The sequence below is a fragment of the Myzus persicae genome, unplaced genomic scaffold, assembly GCF_001856785.1.
Source record: "Myzus persicae strain clone G006 unplaced genomic scaffold, MPER_G0061.0, whole genome shotgun sequence".
Lineage (NCBI taxonomy): Eukaryota > Metazoa > Arthropoda > Insecta > Hemiptera > Aphididae > Myzus > Myzus persicae.
This window is the reverse complement of record NW_019101091.1, coordinates 319,864-342,467: the sequence shown is the minus strand read 5'-3', so window position 1 is coordinate 342,467 and position 22,604 is coordinate 319,864. Positions and strand designations below refer to the sequence as shown.

The 22,604-nt window shown below is 31.7% G+C and overlaps 1 protein-coding gene across 1 annotated transcript in view; it reads left to right on the top strand.

The window, feature by feature from the left end:
- Positions 1-21,861, top strand: part of LOC111027700 — a 113,761-nt gene extending 91,900 nt beyond the window's left edge. Inside the window, exons 4-6 of the mRNA XM_022306116.1 lie at positions 2,186-2,359; positions 10,408-10,800; positions 19,597-21,861. Coding sequence (XP_022161808.1) covers positions 2,186-2,359; positions 10,408-10,800; positions 19,597-20,768 — 1,739 coding nt within the window. The 3' untranslated portion in view covers positions 20,769-21,861. The remainder of the gene's footprint in view (positions 1-2,185; positions 2,360-10,407; positions 10,801-19,596) is intronic.
- The last annotated feature ends 743 nt before the right edge of the window (positions 21,862-22,604 follow it).

Genomic DNA, 22,604 nt, shown 5'->3' with positions numbered 1-22,604 from the left:
CGCATGTAATATACAGCCCCGACTCTAGCGGTAATTCCAAATTCACTGGAAAAATAAAACACTGATCATTTCAAAGTTAACAAGAAAAATAATAAAAATAATAAGCACTAGAGATGACAGGTTGATAGAGATTTGCTTTTCATCTCTTGTGATACCGATGATTTTAAAAAAATTATCAAGGTTCCATCAAACCGGCATATTATCGACTCTAGGAAAGTAATTATTTTATATTATAAAATATAAAACGTCAAAGCGTATTACTTATTTGTAAAACAAATCAAAAAGAATGCGAGTTTTTATTTTTATAAAGTATTTTGTGATTTCTGCTTTATAAAGTAATAATTTAAGACTAAAGCGTAACTTAAAACAACTACCTACGTACCCGCTACCGACAACGGTTTTGAACGAAAATTTTTCATTTAAATATTTTTAAATAATTTGAATTAAACTAAGGTTACAACAATATTGGCATACACGTTTCATCTGTAACAAGTTATTTTTCTGACGTATTTTATTCATGAATACTTTTAACGTGGGTATTTCCAAGATTCCTTTCATATTTACCTTAAGATAATCAATCGTAAAATGTAAAATAATTTATGCATATTATTTAAACTAAAATTCCTTTTACTATACGTAAAATGTAATAATATTACATTGAACATTATTTTAACGCGATCGGTATTTTATAATAAATTTGGATGGTACATATTTTAGAAAATAAAAATTACGCTTGTACTTGAACCTTTAACAAAATATGCTCGCATCTACCTTAAATTCATCCACAGACATTAATTTAGTAAAATATTTCTATAATCGTACTCAGAGTTCTAGTGAAACGAAATATTTATACCTATTTAAAATAACGTTTCTTTAGTCTTTAATTAATCCGAGTCTTGTTTAAGTGGAAAATTTAATATTGAAATATTATACCGTAATCGAGATGAAAAAGAAAAAAAAATATAATAATACGTTACACTAACTTTTCGATTAATATCTTAACTATTTCAGCGGAATTCACTTACTACCTACTGAATTTAAATTGTATGAAACGCGAGTGTTCTATTTAAAAGCACTGAGTCGATTTTTTTAAATTCTATGCAACACCAAAAATATAATTTAATCACGTTGCGATATTTATCGAATATGCATAATACATTTTGCATATATCATATTATTATTTATTTATTTATCTTACACAATATACATTTTACAATTTTCATTGTGCATAACAAACGTGATAAGTAAATAAAATCGATACAAGATTCCCTGCATAGACTAAGCATATTTTCTAATCATATAAAAATGAGATAAGCTGATAGGACAAAGAACTATAATAGGTAGAAATAGTATTATCATAGTTCTCATAGCTGCCCCACGACGTATTCAAAGTCTGATAATTTGGAACTCTTAAAATAATTGAAATCACATTTTAAAATTCTTGAGATTTGTTTGCACTACTATTACCAGTGTGTTTCAAATGTGAACGCCTCTGTTTCAAAATAAATTATCCATTAATTAAGTTGATATTAATTAAATGTTGACGTACCTAATTTAAAATATTCAAACATACGTATTTCAATTGCCACATTAAGTCCTTAAAAGTGCTTTTATAGAAATATAATATGGATGTAACGTTGGATCTAGTATTTCCTATACTCGACACATCAATATTAATGTTCAAATCACCAAACCCATCACCTAGATATCACCATGTCTTCCGAATTCATTACCATGGACCTCACTGCCATGTGGATCTTCGATAAACAAGATTATACGTACATAGGTACTCAAAAACTACTAGTTCGAATTTTGATTTTGATGCGTCAAAGGGTTCAGAAAACTGATCTGCTAAATAATTATTAACAGTGGAAAATGGAGGTTCGCGTTTGAAAAACAAAAGTTTATACCTCCGCGGGGCACTCCTTAAGAAAATTTCACGAACAGTTTCTCGAATAACTACATTATTGAAGAAAACTACAAACGGTTAACGCGCTTGTTGAACCCAGTATATGAGTCTTCACATTCAACAGGGTTGTGACTCGTGAGAATATACCGTATAGTATTATAATTTTACCTAATACAGATGGTGTTTGACACGGGTTAACAACAGTTGTTTATTCGCTTTATTTTAGTATTTTTTTTTTTTTTTTTAATAATCCTTTCAACGCGTGTTTTTTGGCAGGCAAAGACAAACTGAATATCTCGCAGAACGAGCCCGTTAGATTGGTACTCGAAACTGACGGTACACAAATCGAAGACCCCGAATACTTCAAAACACTGCCAAACAACACTACTGTGTTATTGCTCAGGAATGAAGAGTACTGGTACCCAGCTGAAGTTGACGCCATTAAAACAGGTGATTATGAATTTTATAACTTTTGATCATATATATAATAATAGTTTTCCCGTCTCCGTCGGCGATTCACATAACTACAACTGGGTATTGAATATCGCACACGAAATCCCAACTGTAGGACCACACAACAGCTGCGACACACGAGCACTCAAATTATATTTTACACAGCCACCAATAAACCACTGCGATCGGCTGTGCTGCACGTGTACTGCATTGTGTTTATTTATAGTTCCTTGGTCCTTTTAAGACCGTCGTAAACAAATTGTTTGTTGCAAAGTGTTGTACTATATTTCTAATTATTATTATTTTGAAAACCGTGTAAAATCAATTTCCCGTTAGAACGAAACAAAAAAAAAAAAATTTCGAGCAGAGAGTTCCGACGGCCCTAGAGTACTTACGTAAAAACTAAAATTCAATCTGATACTATACCGCCGAGTGCAATATTAAGTTATACTAATCAAGAAAATACATCGTACAAGTAATATTCGTCTAAAATGGAATCCACCGGTGCATGGGATAAATTATACGGTCTACAAATCAGTTTAATAAACTTTAACTCAGTTCTCCCATGGCGCACTCGCATATTATCTGAATAGCCTGAATAATGCAAAAGATGAAACTACGGCGGTTTATTCGTCGTTTGTATGTGCAATGACTAATAAACAATGTAATATAATAATTTATTTTACTTACACAAATGCCATTACAAAAAATAATAATAAAGTACGAAAAAATATAATCAATACGTTTAAGATCGAAGCAAGTTTGAAACTTAAATTTAAAAATTAAACTTTAATTTGTATTAAACGAACAGCATCAATAAAAGTGGTGCGAAGATTAAATGAACGAATCCAATTCCAAATAAGAGCTTTTTATACGAAATTATTATTTATTGCATATTTATACGTTTTTTAAGTTCCGTTCAATTCAGCCATGGCATAATCTAACCAGTGTACTCGTAGGTATTTAGATATTATAATATTAATAAGCATAATTATCATATTAAATTATTTAAATTATGAACAAATTACATCCAACAAAATTAAACTAGTTGATGTCGACTATATTATAGTGTTGTACGAATTTAAATCATTGTGGAATGTGTTGTTTTTTAAATGTTAATGTTTTATTATTTATTTAGCAGGTATATTTATTCTTTAAAATTAGCAGTAGTAATCATAAAATAACTTGTACAAACTGAGTAGTGGATTCAAAAAAAATACATAACTCCAAAAATTAGGTATGTTGATTTTCTTCCAGTGCCACATTATAACAGTTATTATGATTAATGTACTCTTGAATATTAGTTTAAAAACTTGTTTTTGGATTGGAAATTGATAAAAAAAAAGGTGACTCTTACATTATATTTGATACTGATTGTACTGTAATTGTCACAAAAATTGTCAAAAATACAAAATTTTGAAACACTTAGTGATTAAAAACGAAATTTGTTATTAAATAAACAAAATAATTTAACACGCCATAATATTATATTATACGGAGTTGTATCGTTATTCCAAAAAAGTCAATATTTTCTTTTTTCATGCTTAATAACGACTTCGTGTCTTCTATTAGATGCTCAGCAAAGCGCAATGAATTGGTTTTAGAACGATGGCCAGTGTTTTTGAGCCAGAAGACATTTTTTTATTGCAGATTAAATGCTCAAATATTGGAGTTAAAAGCTGGAAATTCTTTGCCCATTACTTGACATTAAGAAAAAAAATTTTAAAAAGACAAATAATATGTACACAGCACCGATTTTTTGACAAAATTTATCGTGATATTTTATTGTAACCCAAAAACAAATGACCATGGATACTGAAAATATTGTCACCAAATATCTATACTAGGATTTTCTTTGGACATGGTTTAATTTTCAAAATAATTTTCAACTTTTTGAGCTTTTTATGACCTTTTGAAATACTGTTGACAGTTGTTTTTAGTTATTTTTGTCTTAATGAAAAAAAAAATCAAAGTTATATCATTAGGTAGCCACCTATATAATATGTAGTAATGATGATTGGCTGACTTATCAGACCGAATGTCTGCTAATAATTATACAAGTGAGCTCGCCGAACAATAATTTTTATAGGACTAAACCATAGACGCTTAATATAATATCATAAGCCTATGAATAAAATCATTAAAATTTGCGGACCGGCTGCAATCGCGCAGATAACCCATACGCCGGCGGAGGTTACCAGGGTTATGGTTTGGCAGTAATTTATGACCGGTTCGCGCTTCCAAATTACTAAAGGATCCTATTCGTCGTCGCGGGTGTACCTGAGTCTTATAACAACACAACCGAGTACATGTACTTACATTATTTCACAGAGCGTGGGATGACATGTTTTTTTCCTTATTCAATAAAAACAATAACATTATATTAATTAAAGCCTATTTTTTTTTTACAAACATACAATTTACACGCTTTTTACAAACCACAAAATAGGGCCCCATCCAACGAGGCAGAGTTTCAGAATATAATAGTAGTTGTTCGATCTACATATTTATTATTTAGTCCGCTTCGATAACACAATATTATTGTCGTTGTCGTCTTACGAAAGATGCAATTATGAATTTAGAGTTTTAAAATTCCACGAAATGAATTTGCTTGAAATATTTCATTTATGTGAAAACACAAATAAAAAAAAAATAGCTTGTTATAGACTATAGCCATAAACTTACAGCAAGATAACATTTTTAAAAGTTAGTTTATTGTATAAATAATATATAAATAATAACCAATAAGGGCCCTATTGATAAGTGATAAATTAACCCATAATATTATAATACCATAGATACCTAATTTGTAAGTTTTTTTTCAATAATGGCATTGTGAATAATTGTATAATCTAAATATTGGTATAGTATACTAGTATAGTGATATGGAATTCTGAGAGGTATTTGAGGCAGAGCCCTCGATGTGAGTGATTCATAGTTGTAGCAATATTATAAGACTACACTCGATTTGATTTCCACAATTTATAGTTTATACATTTTAATATTATCGTGTATTACAATATTAAAATATGCGCATGTAACAACAATGGAGAATTTAGTTTCAAATATTAAACTCCCTAATCGCAATATACTTATATTTCGAATATGCCCGTAGAGTTCACGTTCAATGCGCGTAAGAAACAAAGTCTTTGACGATCAATTTTTTTTTTTTGACAAAGAAGACGTTAAAGTTTGTGTTCTTAAGCAAACAAAAATCATACATCCATCCCCCAGGTGTTAATTATTTTAGATATCTTTAAATATACCTCATAACTTCAGAAGGTATACACCATTTTTAGTAAAATACGTTTTTGCATGTACCTAATATGACGTAATGATAAAATAAAATAATATAAAACTAGAAAATGTAATGTTAAACGAAAATAATTATAGTAAAATAAAATACCATTTACCTACATCCAAAATAATTACTGGGATACTAAATGTATTAAAATAAATACGAAATCAAAACATACAAATATGACGTCAAGCATTTGCAAAATTTGTCTTAAATATCGTTGGTAGCTGGTAAGAGTTCGATGAGGGAAGCAATGCGAAAGCAGTAAGTTAAGATCGTATTTAGTAAGGGTACTGAATTTGAAATATTTTGATGAAATTATGATAAATATTTTGTTTCTTTTTAACACGGGTATTCGGCTATAGTTGATTACAAGTAAGTATTGATAACACACGGAAAGTATCAATGAGACTTATCAATCAGCAAGGTTTACGAATTACTATGTTAATGGTCATAAATTAGGTATAAATGGTATATTGGTATAAATTATATGATCGGTTAATTTATCACTTCTTATCAAAAGGGTCTCTAGCTATTGGCTTTTTTTTTAAATTATTTATTACTATTATGGTATTTGATACAATAAACCAACTTTTATCAAACGTCATCTTGCATTTGATTTAATACATATGGTATAATAACAATTTAAAAAAAAAATTTTTTTTCACCTAAATGAAACATTTCAAGAAAATTAATTTAATGAAATTCTAGTGATACTGCATGTTATGACACTACCACTCGTTGTTCGACAGGTACTGGTTTAGATCGATAAAACAAAAAAACTTTTTTTTCATATCCTTTGCCAAAACTTGTGGAGGTATCTATTATTACGTCTACGCTGCAGTTATAACTATAATGGAATATTGTATTATTCAAATTTCAGTTAATTTTGATTTGCATAACAAATCAGTTTCGTTTCATGATAGATAATCGAAAACACTAAACAAATCAATACAAATAATTGATATCATACTGGGCTACACATGGGCCGGAGGTCCAACATATTATCGCGGACGTTGTGTATAATATATAATAATATTTTATATTGAAAACTTTTTACGCCGGAGTTGGCGTTAAATGTACATTATAATAATACTGTAATCAGTGTAAACGGTAAATTATTATTTTTAATTTAAAAATAATGATTAATCGTTGGATTCAAAAACGATTATGAGCTTAGCTCAATGTTTCTTATAGTTATTTCGGAACTTATCTCGGTCGTTAAACATAAAAAAAAGTCAAAATATTAAATAAACGTTGGACAACATATTTTAAAATATTTATCTTAATATTAGTTTACATAGGTATAGTCATTAGTCAACTATAATAGTGGTATGTACTATGTACCTATTTGACATTTATGGGTACTATTAAATCTAAACATTGATAAGTTTCTTAATTGGATGAAACTCGCATTTTTGCGAGGTTAGGTTTCGTGAAACTTTTTTTATTGCCATAGAAACAAATTCAAATCAACAATAATAAAAAAAAAATCAAATTAAATTCCCAACAAAACGTCGAATGTTACTAGATATTTTTCCACTGCACTGTACCCTAAAATGTAGTAAAAAAAATTATGTAAAATATAGTCCCTCAATTTTCCTTGCAAAAAGAAAATATCTATAGTAGCATTCTACTTATAATACAAACGAACGACATTTTTTTTTTTGATTTGTTTAACAATTCTGAAAAAAAAAACAACCATAGAAATATCCAGAAAGCCTGCTGCAATTTAGAGTAAAAATATAACATTTAGAGCACCACTTCTGTCAACAACTACAGAAAAGAAATCGCAAACAAAACTTATAATGATTAAAAAAACATCGATGTAAACAATAATATTATCAATATATTTCTCGTTGCGCGGACTAAAATCGTCATTAGGTATATTGTTATAAATATCGATTTTGAAACACACTGTACACGCATTACGCGCCGCCCCACACACACATGGGAAACGCCGCTATAATAAACTATTTATATTTATATAAGCAACTTTTGTGTTAATACAACCGTTATAATCGCTTAAGACGTACACACAAACCGGGAAATTCGTCTGTCAAATCAAATTCGAAACCCTTTGTGGCTACCAATACCGCGGTATATACACGGACCGGGCTGTGGCGTATATGATTACCTGCGTATATAATATACAGACCCCGGCTATCTGCAAAGGTCTTTCGCAACCTTTCCGACGTCTGATGTGTGCGTTATTTTTATTTTATTTTTTTCGCAAACTTACGCCGAACTGTTTCACACCGCTATTTCTCAGTGCATTCGCACGTCCGAGCGTTATTTACTTGCAGCGAAATAAACGTAAGTACACAAAAACACGCACACGCATATAATATTATACCTACAGACAAAAAGAGCTCATTCTTCGTGGTTTAAATGGCGCCAATATCTCGACACACGTGACTACAAAAAAAATATGTTTAAACGAATATCACTGTAATAATAATATGCCTGTTGCACAACAATGGTAAATGATGATGTTTGTTTTTCAAATTTGATTATTATGTCCAGAGCAATACTCATTACGACCCCGAGCCTCGGCATAATTAAAGGACTCCAACATGTAACTGTCATACAGTTATATACGTTTTATTTGTACTTATCACATTAAATAATTACTTACAGACTTATAATGGTATAAATTATTTATAATCTTAAAAATATGTAATTGAATATAAAACAACCACATTTATAACAGTTAGGGTTGAGGGGCCTTACCAAAAAAATTATCCCCGAGAACCAGAATTCCTAAGTAGGGCGCTGGTTATGCTGGATACACAATGATAGTGATAGTGATTTGAACCCATAGTGCCCTGTACGCGATAAGGCTCGTGGCGATCGCCTTTCGGTCATTTCGTTAAAAAATAAAAAATACAATTTAGATTTATAGGTACCTATACCGGCGTATTCTAATTTCCAGCAATTACGTCAACTGTCGCCTTTGATCGATAACAATAGTTACTATGACAGTCTACTATCTGAGGCATAAAAGTCTCGTTTGGACAGTTCACAGTCCATTCCTATTTTTTCACGTACTGTGTATTCGATTGATTTCGATTATTAGTTTAAAATCTAAATTCAATTTATTTTGTGCTTATTCAGAATAAAGCTTTTAAATGAGTCAATAAATGGTTAAATAATTTTTAGTTGAATTATGTTTAGTTATAATAATGTGAATTTAATTATAAAAACATCATAATAATATAATATACATTATTTACTATATGTTGTAATAATAAATTTAAAAAGTGATTATTAAAAATGTGTGGTGATTGTTTACTTGTATGTAAGGAAAATATGAAAAATTTTAAGCACCCCCCCCCTCCCCTTCCCACCCACACCCACCAAAGAAAAAATAACAAGAGTGCGCTCCTGAGTTACCAAACGTCATGCTCACCCCCCATTTTTCTCTCATTTACACTCATTACCTATTTGATTATTGTTGTTGAGTTATTTTTTGAGTCTTGACTCGATATTAATTAAACTTCAATTACACAATTATCTACAATACCTAACCCAAATGTTACGATTAATTAAAACCCATAGGTTAGGTTAGGTAAGGTTATCTCTCTTGCTATAACATTGAGGTTGTGACGCGTTATCTACGTACACGGTCTCTCAAAGGTTTTTCCAAATATTCCAACCTCTGATAGTTCGATATATAATATATATTGACTTATTTTTTTAACTTATACCTAACTGCTCCACGCCGCCATATCTCTACGCATTCTCGAGTACTCCGCTTTATTCACTTGCAGTGAAATAAACTAGTGTAACTGTGTAAGTATGTACCTATACACAAAAACTAGGGCATAGATGATATTATACATGAACAAAAAAACTCATTCTTTGTGGTTCAACACTCGCAAGAACCAATACTACAACACAACACAAACGATTCTAATAATATCATAATAATAATATACAAGACGATTCATCAAACGTCATGCTCACCGCCATTTTTCTTTTGATGACAAATTTATTCAAATTTTGATTTTTGAATTTACATTCTTACTTGAGAATCGTATACTTGCAATTATTCAGATTCTTTACATACCTACCTACCATATATTTTAAGGAGTGTCCGGAGGCGATACCGATTTAATTTTATAGTTTGTAAATTTATTCTTCAAAATGTTCATGCGTACTTGCTTATATAAATCGAAATCCGAACAAGCACCTGTATTGCTTTTAGATACGATGAATTTGAATGTAATTAGGAAGTTACCTAAATCTATCAATATTTTATAATTAATAAACATTGCACACAAGAATGATAGATATGAGTACGTCCAACATTAGATGCAACTATTTTATATTTTTGTATGATCATTATTTTAAGGACTAAAATATTAAACTTATAAGGTTGATATATACATTTTAATAACTTAGAAATCATCTTTTCGAATTTTGATTTAGATAAATTTTCAAAAATATTATCCACCTAACGATATTCAATAAAAAAAAATTTTAAAAAAAGTGGGTTCTCGTTTAAAAAAGTTATCCAGCGTATGGCTTAAATGGTATAACAATTATAAATAATTGCATATTATACCGTCTCGAGACTCTAGCGTATACTTAAAATTCCAAAAATCGAAATTTGAATGAAATATTAGTCCGTTAATAAATGGGAAAACGGGGGTAAACATAGTCATCGACATTGACCTATAATAGTACCTAAATCTACGTATAGTAACAAAAACCGAGCGAACGATGACAATTTATGTTGCAGCGATTGCCGCAATACCGAAGATCGTCTGCGAAACGATACATGCACTGGAGTTGCAAGACGAGACGCCTTCGTGGAAAATAATGGACAACAAAGGCCGCGTGACAGTTGTACTGCACTGGGACCAACGCAACCAGACATACCGTGGTTCTAGTAATACCGGTGGTGGCGGTGGTATGGACACGTCTCCGTCCAGGAAGACGACGGCACACCAACAGAACGGTGTCGGCGGTCTTCTGATGGAGAACAATGGTGCTCTTAAGAGGGAACCCAACCTACAAGGGTTTCAGCAACAGCAATTGCAGTCCACTCCGACTGTCTATCGGCACGGTTCAGCACCTCAGATCACGGTCATCCACCACGATGCCATACCGCAGACGATGAGCGACGGTTCGAGTAAATAATATTTTTTTCATTTTTTTTTTTTTTTCATTAATTTTAAAGGCTTCGACATTGTGAGGGGTAGCATACAATGTAACGCAAAGATAAAAACAGGTTAAGAAAAACAAGATGATTGAAATATTTACAGTTGCCTAGAATTTATTTATTTATTTATTTGATTAAATGTATGGCGTGGAAAAAATTGTAAATTGCATCGGTGTTTTCTTCGTTGAGAAAGGGAGAAGTCGGAGAGAAGTTGCAGGGTCCATGATGATTTTCGTGCTTTGGAGTATTGGACATCTGGTAACGATGTGGTCGATGGAGAGGTTTTCTTTGCATGAGCGTCTCTTACTGGGTTAGGTTCTTTTGAGATGGGGATGGAGTGGGTAAGACGCGTATGGCCTTACAGGCTTGATACAAGTTCTGATAACTTCATCTCTTCTTTTTTAGGTTTAGGGGAAAGGGCCATTTTTCGATGGAAGGCTTAATGCTTCTCTGTTTATTTTTAAGAGGGACATCGATCTAGTTTTTATGAAATGTATCCAGAATTTTAAGGTTAACTATGACTAGTGGCTCAGAAGAAGTGGTTAGATTTAGTTTTAGGGATTTAATAATACATAATTCAATAATAGTTTACGATTATTTCTTTAAAATCTTAAAAACTCAAATAAAAATAATATAAATGAAACATTCAATTATGTATTATACCTACCTATTATTATTGTTATTATTAATTACCTATTATAATTATAGTTGGATACCTCTTAAATCGTATACGTTTAAATAGCGTTTATGGTTCGATTCAATTATAGGGTCTCGTTTTAATACAATTTTAAATCATGTGCGTGGTTTTTCATTACCTAGTTATTATAAATTACAAAACTTGCTGCTGTTTAATAATATCTTGGAATTAATTTGTTTAGGAAAATGAAGAATTCTAGAAATCCGAAATAATTTTCTCGCAATTTTCTTTGCTGAATGCATATTTGACATTTTCTTTCCTTTATAATTACTTTTTATCATTTTACAAAAATACTAACATCTCTTTTGATTAAAAAGTTATTCTTTGATCATGAAAGACAAAGTTATTATCATTTCTAACGAAGTTTTATAACATCTTTTATAAACAACAGTATAAGAATACATAATTAAGCAATAGATAATTTTACTAATTTTATTACTTTAAAACATAATAACTGGTGTATAATATTTTACACAAATCTGTTTAATCAAATATTATTAATTTATCGACCTACCTATAAAAGAAGTTTTTCATATTATTTAAAGACAAAGACAAGCACTTGTTAATATTTATAAATTAATTTTAATCTGTTGGCTAAGAAAATACATTAATAATTTGAATATCTAACTAAAACTCATTAAAAATTGTGTTCATTTAATACAATAACGGTTTATACTTTACAAACCAATTATTTATATATTTAAAAAAATGCCGTTTGAACTGAGATAAGTAAATAAAATAAATATTAGTACAGCTTATATTCATGTGGAGTAGCGTGTTCATTCAAAATCAATTGCATATAAGTTTCAAGCTAAAGAGAGCTTAAAAAATAGCTATAATTTGAATTGCCAAATCGTGGATGATTAATGTTCGAATTATCGTTTATATTAAATCATATAAATTGTCCATACACAATAATTATTTTAGATTCTGAGCAGATAAACAAAAGAAATTGGTTTCTCAATGATATGTCTGATTTTATTTTTTTTTTTTTTTGTGTGCGTCACCTTTTGAAGTGGTAAAAATGCTCCAATGTTTTTTTTTTTGTGCAAATTGGATCTTGCTGGTGCTTTAAGGGGTCAAGAGTAAAACAATTCCAGTACATATCTTAATATGTAATCGAGAAAACCAGGGTTACGAAAAATTAGTTTTTGACCAACATGATATTGTTATTTTGTTGTTATTTAAGAATTACAATAATCGTAAGTATTTGAAATGTTCAACAAGTGTTTAATAGTATCTATACATGAAATTATTTTTTCAAGTATTTTTACTCTTTTTTTAGCTATCTATAGAGATTTAGATTTGTCTATTATCTTTTATAGTTTTCTTCTGTAAATATCGATTAAAAAATGTATGTTAGGTCAAAATACTTGAAAATTTAAAACAAAATTCCTCGTGAGATTATTTAACTGGAATTAAAAAATAAAAAGAGGTTAGAGATACACATTTTTAATTGATTTTAAAATTCTTATAACATTTGATATTCACTTGTAAAATAACGGTTTTTCCTCAAACAATTTTTCATATTTTGTTATAATTCAAAAAAATATTAACTGTGAAAATTTAAAATATTTCACCACTAATAAAATTATAATTTCCCATATATACTGATGTGTTCAAAATATTTAGAATTTTAAACTAACTTTTAAGTTTTTTTCCTGGTGTTAGTTCAATATTTGGGCACAGCCCCAAACTTTAAAATGTAATACAAGTTCCCACATTATTTGCTCTCATAAAAATTTAAAAATATAGAAAATATGTACATTGGCACAATATTTTTTATTATTATTAATGTGTAAAGTTCAAAATTTGGCATTTTTTTTTAAATTACTAAATTGTGCATATTATTTTTCAACTATAAATTCAAGCAGTTTTAAATTTTAAAACTCATGATTAAAAACCAATACAATTTTCGTCATAATTGTATCTACAACAACCTAAGCAGTAAGCAAATAAAAAATATATCAATTTTAAATGAAAACATAAAGTTCAAATGTTGACAAAATTAGAATATTTAAATAATTTTATTGTAATTTAAAAAAATATTTTTCATAGGAACTCGAATGTTTTCGACATTATGTATATTATTATTTACTATGTACACAATGAAATTCGCAAATTATTTAGATTAATTTTAGACTATATTAATTATACCACGAACCTATTCAGCACACTTGTCCACGGACTACGGTACGTGAGTATTGACTTAAAAGTTGATAACAGCTAGTCATATTATCTCGTATGAAATAATATTATCATATTTAGGTATCATAATATAGTATACCAACGCTCAATTTATCGTTGCAAAAATTAGTTAAACTTATTATTGGTACTAAGAGAAAAAAATTACTAAACTCATAGCAACGTATTAAATGTGTTCTATAAAATATCCTTGGAAGAATATAGGCAAACGGACCGAATCGAAAGCTGAAAACCGCGTTTTTCGGATGCGTCGTTGAATTATAAAAATTTAACACAACTATTACAACAGTGAATGGGTACCCTCAACACTCGAAACATTATGCTATAAAACAGAGCGAGTTCCCCGGTTTTATGTGTTATAGCTTAATGTTTAAACGTTCTCGTTTTAGAATAAATTACAATCGATGTTTGTTTAAGAGGAACTATATTATGTATTAGGTACTTGTAGATTTACATTAAAAAAACCACGTTAGACATGAAAGATAAAAGTTAACGTGATGCACAGCAAGCATTGCCCAGCGTGGTTGGATAAAAACATATTATTTTTGAAATTATTATCCAACGGTAGACTGGAAGCATATCCCTAATTAAAACCCAAAACAACATGACAGATAAAAAAAAAACCTATTAATTCGAAAATAGACACCAGCACACCGCCAATATTGTTAAAGCTACCGTCCAAACTGCTATAAACTATAAAACACGCAAAAAAACTTATAAATAAAATATAAAATAAAGCATGAATAATTAATAAGTAGAAAAATGTATAAGTACGTCTTGTATGATATGCGCATAACACATGGTAAATAATTAATACAGAGTGTGGACCCACTTACCAGTGACAATTTATTTTATGCACAATAATTTAGATAAATATACCATATTGAATCAATGTTTTAATAATTTAATGTGCAGTGTGATTTACCGTTCATAGATTATTATTCAGATTTGCTAGCGGGCATTTTCGGTTTGGACATAAAATCCCAAGCCCCGGGTCCATAGAAGAATGTTCGAATGTACCAAAACCAATGCATAGGTCCCCTCATAAAATATTCACGGGACACATAATTGCAATTGACAGGACTCACTAAATAATCGTGATGGTTATTATGAATTGGCTGTTTATTGATTGCATACCTGCAGAAATATACTTACTAATCATGCCGATCTGTATTCCATGCCTAGTTCAATACTCTTTTCTAAAATCTGTGAAAATCCATTTGGACGAATATAAAAAATTATATATAAAAAAAAAAAACGGATTGAACTCACATTTAGAAATCGTGAGAATCATACTCTGCTGGATCGAGTCATTGATTAGATCACTGAAATCTACATACACAACGTAGCTGTAGTAATGGATGTGTTACATTTAAATTCAATAGCATTTTAATCATTGCATACGAATAACGATTCTGAGAGAAGACGGAGTCAGCTCACTCGGCTCATATAATGCTATTTTATAATTTATTTAAATTACTATTTGGTGGATTCAACTGCTTATCGCCAAACACATCGGGTTTATTGTACAGCTAAGATAATCGTCTCAATAAAGGGTGTAACAGAAAGACCTGACAAACAATTTATAAAAATGATACCTATTGGTTAAACGTGTGAAAACAATTATGAAAATGATATGCATAATAAATAATTTAAGAAATATACTTATGTTAGGACTTATGTCCAAAAAGGATATTTAAAAAAAATTAATAAGTTTAAAATTAATTAGAGCATTTTCAAAAATAAGCTATTCGACTTGAATAAATGTTTTTAACATAAAAACTTGGCTAAAAATTAGACTTACAATTTGGCCATATTGAATTTTTCCAATATAAATATAACAAAGAATATGTTTAGATGTTCACAAGAACAAAAATTATTTAATTTGTCATGTCTTTTTGTTACACATTGTATAGTGTTATTTGATTACAATTCACTTTCATGCAAATAATTTATAATAGCCATAGTATAATTTCGTGTAATAAATAACTCGAAATCAGTCTTAATATTTAGAGAACAATTTTTTCATAAAATAAAATTTTACATAATACCCATGTATTTTCGATATTTTGTTGTAAATGAAACTCTAATGAGGAACGTTGGGTTTAGTTTTTAAGCACTTTAACTTATGAACAAAAATTTAAGTAAAACAAATTGAAATGTCTACAAATGCCTATCAAAAAAGTTAACATTTTGAGACCATTTATGATTGTCCGTTTTTAAATTACCATCAAAAATCGACATTGACAAAATCTCATTTTGCACAAATATACCTGTTTTTTCGTATTTTTGTTTTTTACAATTCTTTTGAAAAGTACTGGGAATTTTTTCTTTTGACACATCAAAGTACTAAGTAAATCAAATTTTCTATCAGAAACAACACTCAAGTTGAAAATCAAGATATTTTTCCTGCTCCAAAAAGTGGTGACGGACACAAATCAATTTTTTTTTAATCCACATAATTGTAATACCATAAATACTCAGTAATAAAGTAATAAAAGATTACCAACGAATAAATTATCACCATTAGAATAATAATTATTATTTTTCCTTACGAGGTATTGATGAAATAATCTAAAAAAGCACTCAGAGTTTATAGTGCATCGGGAGTTGAAAGTTTAATGAAACACTTAATTTTTTTTTTTTTGTATGTAGTATAATATTATGCTGGTATAGCTGCCAGCACAACGTGTCTCCAGATACGTCAAAGCATTTTGACATATTCAATTTAAAAATATATTCGTTTAAATTATTAAAATTATAAAACATCAACGGTATAAGAAACTGTTAAAATATTAAACACCATAAATTAGGTAGTTTGACGTGTGACGGCTTCACGATTTGCAATTATTGTATTTTTTAATTTAAACTGTTCATTTTAATCTAAATCCTACAACTTAACACTGATGGGGTGCGTCTGATGTCATTGTTTGTGGTTTTTCGTTATTCCGGGTGGAACAAAAAATTCGAATTTAGTAAAAAAAAATATTTTTCTATGGAGAGTTAATGTTTTAAATTTCAAACTGTATTCGCACTATTCGGTCCATTTTATAAATTTTCACTTACGTTTAATACCTTTTTTTTTAAATGTCGACCGCTTGTGCAGGTTGGCCCATTGGTCATTTTGGCTTTTCAAATAGTAATGGTAGACGAATCATAGATTTAGGTCCATTACTTAAATTACCACGGCCCTTCAAAGTTTAGTCAACTAATTAATGGTTCCGATTAAAATAATTGGATTAAGTTTACTTATTAGCAGTTTACATATTTCCAATATTTTTTTTTTTTGCAAAGTCTGAAACTGAAATTAGAAATCCAAGCACATTACTTATCATACGTTGTGTTCTCAACATTATAGTAAGAAAATAATTTGTTGAGACTCAATTATAACATATTATATCTACACGAACGTATTTTTTGGAGAAATAAAATGCAATAGATTTCTTTTTTATATTCGATGTAGGTAAATGGTTTTAATTCATAGAGCAGTTATTAAAAGGAGATTAGATTGAGTTTGATTTTTGACAAATATTTAGTGTGAAAGCAGTGCTCAAAAAGTACATAAGTTTTAATTACATAATACTGATGAATTCGGTGATTTCAATACGATTCTTTTTGAGCAGTGGTATGTTTTATTTTGTGGATAATATATAATATGTTCTGAAAACTATTTTTCGAAAAAAACCGGTATAGTTTCTTGTACTCGGAGAAGAAAAATATTTAGAGTCTAAATTGATTTAATTGTTTCGGATCGATGAGACCCCTCGTCCAGGAGTTCGCTACCTTAAGGTTGAAAAACGCCGAATTTCAGACTATAATAATATTATAACTAATAAGTTAGAGTGGTAAGTTACCCTATTACACTAATCTTCTAAAGTATATTTCGGGGTCTCCAACCAGTCGATCACGATCATCTGGTCGATTTTTAGATAAACTTTGGTCGATCGTACCTATTCAAAATATTACTAACTATATCAATATCGGTTCATCACTTGATCTTAAACAAACTTTTACGTTATCTATTTATACAGATCAATTTGTATTTATTAGCCAAGACAAGTATACGATTTTCGATAGAGAAACATTAAAAGAAAAATATTATCATGCAATAAATTTAGGTACATTATATTATAATGCAAATATTAATATAAATAATATACTAAGATTAAATCTATTTATATGTAGGTAGCTAATATTATATTTATTGTGCTGTAAGCTAATAATATAGAAGTTGATGCGGTATCATAAATGAAAAACAATAATAATATACCTAAATAAATAATGGTCGATCACCAGATACTTAAAAAATGTAATGTTGCTCGCTTGTTGGAAAAGGTTTGAGACCCCCGGTTTATTTCATATGTAAGTCTAATATTTATATTATATTGACTTTACTATTTTGACAGCAATGTGTACTTTTTTGAAAATTACTATTTGATAATGTAATTTTCAAACTAACAGTTTACTCACCTAGTTTTTAGAATTTATCCTCAACAAATTAATTCGACCTGCAGAGTAAATAGTTTTAAAACGAGCTTCTCAATATTCTCAGTCAAAAAAATGTGATCAATTATCATTTGTGAATCTATGCTTCAAGCTCAAGTTTATAATAACTTCATAATAATATGACTTATCGGAAATACAGCAGTATGATGAAAACTAATTTTTAATTAATTTTTGTTAGAGTCGTGAATATGAATTTCATGGCAATTTACAGAGGTATAGTACCTCTCCAAAATTTAACACGATCTCAGAGACGCATTGCTCGAATTATTGACAGGGAGTGCTGGGGGGAATGGAGCTCGTTCACCACTTTATTTTCATTTTGTGAGAAATCTTAATTACTAATTATTTTCATTATAATGATATATACTCTTTTAAAATATTTTTTTAACTGCATTTTTAACGGCTTTTGTACGTTCTTGAAAAATTGTATTGAATATTGAAGATATTAAAATTCAATTTGGTGAATAACTGTATACCTAACTCGGTGTTATTATGATGATATAAAAACACATATTTAATGTTATTTTAATCACATATACGATGTATTTTATCAGTCGTAACTTACACATTATAGTATGGGGAGTACTCCTAAATGATATTTGTTTGACAATCAATGTTGGGGGTTTCCGACATAGCATAAAACGCCAGACCGAGTTTGTCGACCATTGTACAATGGTGCTGGTTGGGGAGAAAGGGGCTGGACGATGATTATTATTTCGCTGCATGTCCAAGAATGGCAGTCCTTCCTTAATTCTTCCGGTCCGATCACCACCGGACACCGGTTATAAGCCTATAGCCCATTATCAGCCTTGTAGAATACTTAGATAAAAGTATTCAAATACTCGAATTCGTTTCTCAAAGTATCTGTGTTTAAAATAAAAAAACTAATTTTCAAATAGTTATTCGTTTAAGTTTATATATTTTCCATTTTAGTTTGAATTATTTTAATCGCGTAAAAAAAACAAAATCAAGAATTTATTTATTTATTCTATTTTTTACTCTAAATTTAGTTACTCAACCGAAAATTCTAATGTTCCGACAAAAAATCAGATGTTTATATTATGATGGCTGTACATGCCCAAACGATATGGTATAAGGTATATGGAGTTCTGTTGATTTACAAGGTTAAAAAAAAGTGACAAAATATTTAAAAGTTATTATTTGAAAGTATCTATTGTTACTTTCTTTTTTGAGTATCCAAATGCGTTTTATAAACACTTTTCAAAATAAGTATCCGTGTCTGTTGTTCACAAGTTTGCCTAGTATTATTATCGTAGTAAAATTACAAATTATTATCATTCTCCCCGACATCGTGATGGCAAAGCGAAAGTAACTTAATTTTGTCCCGTGCCCGACAGGTCAGCACTATCAGCTGCAGCCGCAGCCACACCAGCAGTTCCGCCGGCTGTCCAAGCAGGGCAGCAGTTCCATGGACGCTGCGGCCATCCACGTGCACACGTCCGAGTGCTCTCACTTCATACCGCCGCCGCCGTCGCACCACTCGGTGGCCAACGGCGGCGTCGGCTCACCGCGGGCAGGCAGTCCAGCCCGCGGCCCGTCCATCGCCGACGGAATGCTTCCGCCGCCGCCGCCGCTGCACCACGGCGTGCCGATGCACCAGCAGGCCACGGCCGACCACCACGGGTTCGAGTGCGACTTTCACTGTTGCGCCCTGCACGAGGAGGGCCGCCGGATCGCCGTGCACAAGTCGGTGGCCACGTCGCCGATCCAGGAGTGCCACCACGTGCCGCCGCCGCCGCTGCAGCCGCAACAGCAGCCCGCGGTGCAGCAACAGACGCAGCCGCTGCAGCCGCCGCCGCCGTCCACCGGCCAGCCCGGGTCGTCCTCGCTTTCGGACGGGACGCGCCGAGCGTCGCCCAAGGGCCACGTCCGGTTCTTGGACCCGGCCGGGTCGCCGCCGCTGCCGCCTCCGCCGCTGCTTCCGCCGTCGCCTCCGGCGTCGCCGGCGCGCCAGCAGCAACCGCCGCCGCCGCCGCTGCAGTCGCTGCCACCGCCGCTGCAGCTGCAGCACCGGTCCGACAGCTCCGACTCCGAGACGGAGACCACGGTCATCGAAGACGACTCGATGACCAGCGAGAAGTTCCTGTTGCTCATCGACCAGCTGGTCGACAAACAGGACAGGCACCTGACCGTCAAGGACATCGGCATCATACTGGAACGGCTCAACTCGAAAATCGTGGACGTCGAGCGCCTGGACCGCGACTACGAGGCCACCGACTGCTACAACTGGACCATCAAGGCGACCATCAGGGGCGACGTGCTCCAGGAGTACGGCATCATATACAACGGCAACTACTACGGCATATCCGAACACCCGGGTTACCGGCAGAACGACGAGGAGCTGCCCAACGAGGACGAAGAGGAAGCGCTGGACGACGACGACGACGACGGTGACGACGGAGCCGGAGCCGGCGCGTCGGTCGCGGCCGGCGGTGGCGGCGGGAGCGGCGGAGCCGGTAGAGACGACCGCTTGCACAGACGTCGTGCCGACGAAGAGGTTAACATTTAAATATATTATTATACTATTTATAATCACACGTTGTTACACGCACAAGTGGCACACACACACACACACACACACACACACACACACACACACACACACACATACACTCACACATAGGTGAGACTTGGTGACAAACATAGGTATTGGGGGATGCAGAAATTAAAGTTTTCGGAAAAAAACTGCCATAGATAAAACGCGAAAATGCATTGGAAAATAGGTAATAAAAATATACACACACTCTCGAGCAGTTTGCAGTTTTCTTTTGCCCAATAATTGCTCACAAGGCTGGTCCTCTGATGTATAGCCAGGGGCGAAGGTATCTTTTCTCGGATAACACACGCGTACAATAATTGCACCCTCACGACTCTCTACCCAAATGTCGCCTATTCACACACACACACGCACACACACATACACACACACACACAGTGTACGTACATTATGTGCGCGCCACATTCGCGGTCGTTTGTTGTTCGACCTCCCGAGGTTAGAGTTCTGAAAATCATGGGAAAAATAAAATATATGATATGACGTATCGTAAAAAACCATTATTATTATTATTATTATTATTTATTTCAATCGACGAGTTTGACTATAATATTAATTATTTGTACTAATTATCGGTATTATTATTATTAATACCCCCGATGCCAAACCGGCCACAACTATATCGTACGACAATCGTTATTCTACTTGACGATATCGATATCATTATTATTTTCATTATTTTCATTATTATTATTATTATTATTATTATTATTATTATTGTTTTTATGCCGTGTTGTGCGACTGTTGTGCCCCTCAAACACAATGTTCACGTTCTACCTGTCGCGGTCGATTCGCTGCCTTGTGGTCGATCATACCACATTACCACCTGAGATAAGCGACGTCGGAGTTTCGTTTCGTTTGTTTCCAATAATAATACTTTTGGTTTTTTTTCTCATTATTATATTAACCGCCATCGTGACTGCCACAACATACATATTATACACATAAACATAAAACACACACATCCACACACACACACACAAATTTACCGGGTCGTATAAGTTTTCTTTGTCGGAGAAAATAGAACAACGATAAAACCGTTTGGCTATAGACGTCTCACCCGAAGTACGACCTACTGTAGTTGTTTCGATACGACATACACACTCTGTCAGTGTCCTTTTTTTAAAAAAAGACAGTTCCTGCTTAGGGTTTTATGATTTGTTTAGATGAAACACAATATTAATATAGAAAAGTATTCCCCCATTTAAGCATTTAATGTAAAAATTATCTTTTGCCGACATTTACTTACGCACGAACTTAACGTCGTCGTTTATGCGTATACCATCTTTAATATTATTATCGCAATAATATACTATCATTATTGTTTATATTATTATCATGATGATAAGTATTATTATTTCTTATTATTTTTACGATGGTTATTATTATTACTATTAAGGATTATAATTATTATGGTTATTATTATTATTATTATTATTATTATTATTATTATTATTATTATTATTATTATTATTAAGAAATACAATATATTATATTATTGTTATTGCTGCGATCTGTACAAAACATAAGTACTGTTTGTTATTTTGTTTCCTTTCAAACAAAAAAAGGCTACACAGTTTTCCAAAGGTCAAGTAACAAAAGTGATAATAATTAGGTCATTGTGTTCAATATACGATTTTAGTACCTTGAAATTTGAAAGACACTGTTTAATGCCAAAAACAACCATAGTCTCAAAATCGTAATAAATTCGTAAACGGTCATATTGTCTGAGAAGATGCAAAATATATTATAGTTTTGATTCCTAAAAATATTTCATATTGGTATACGAAA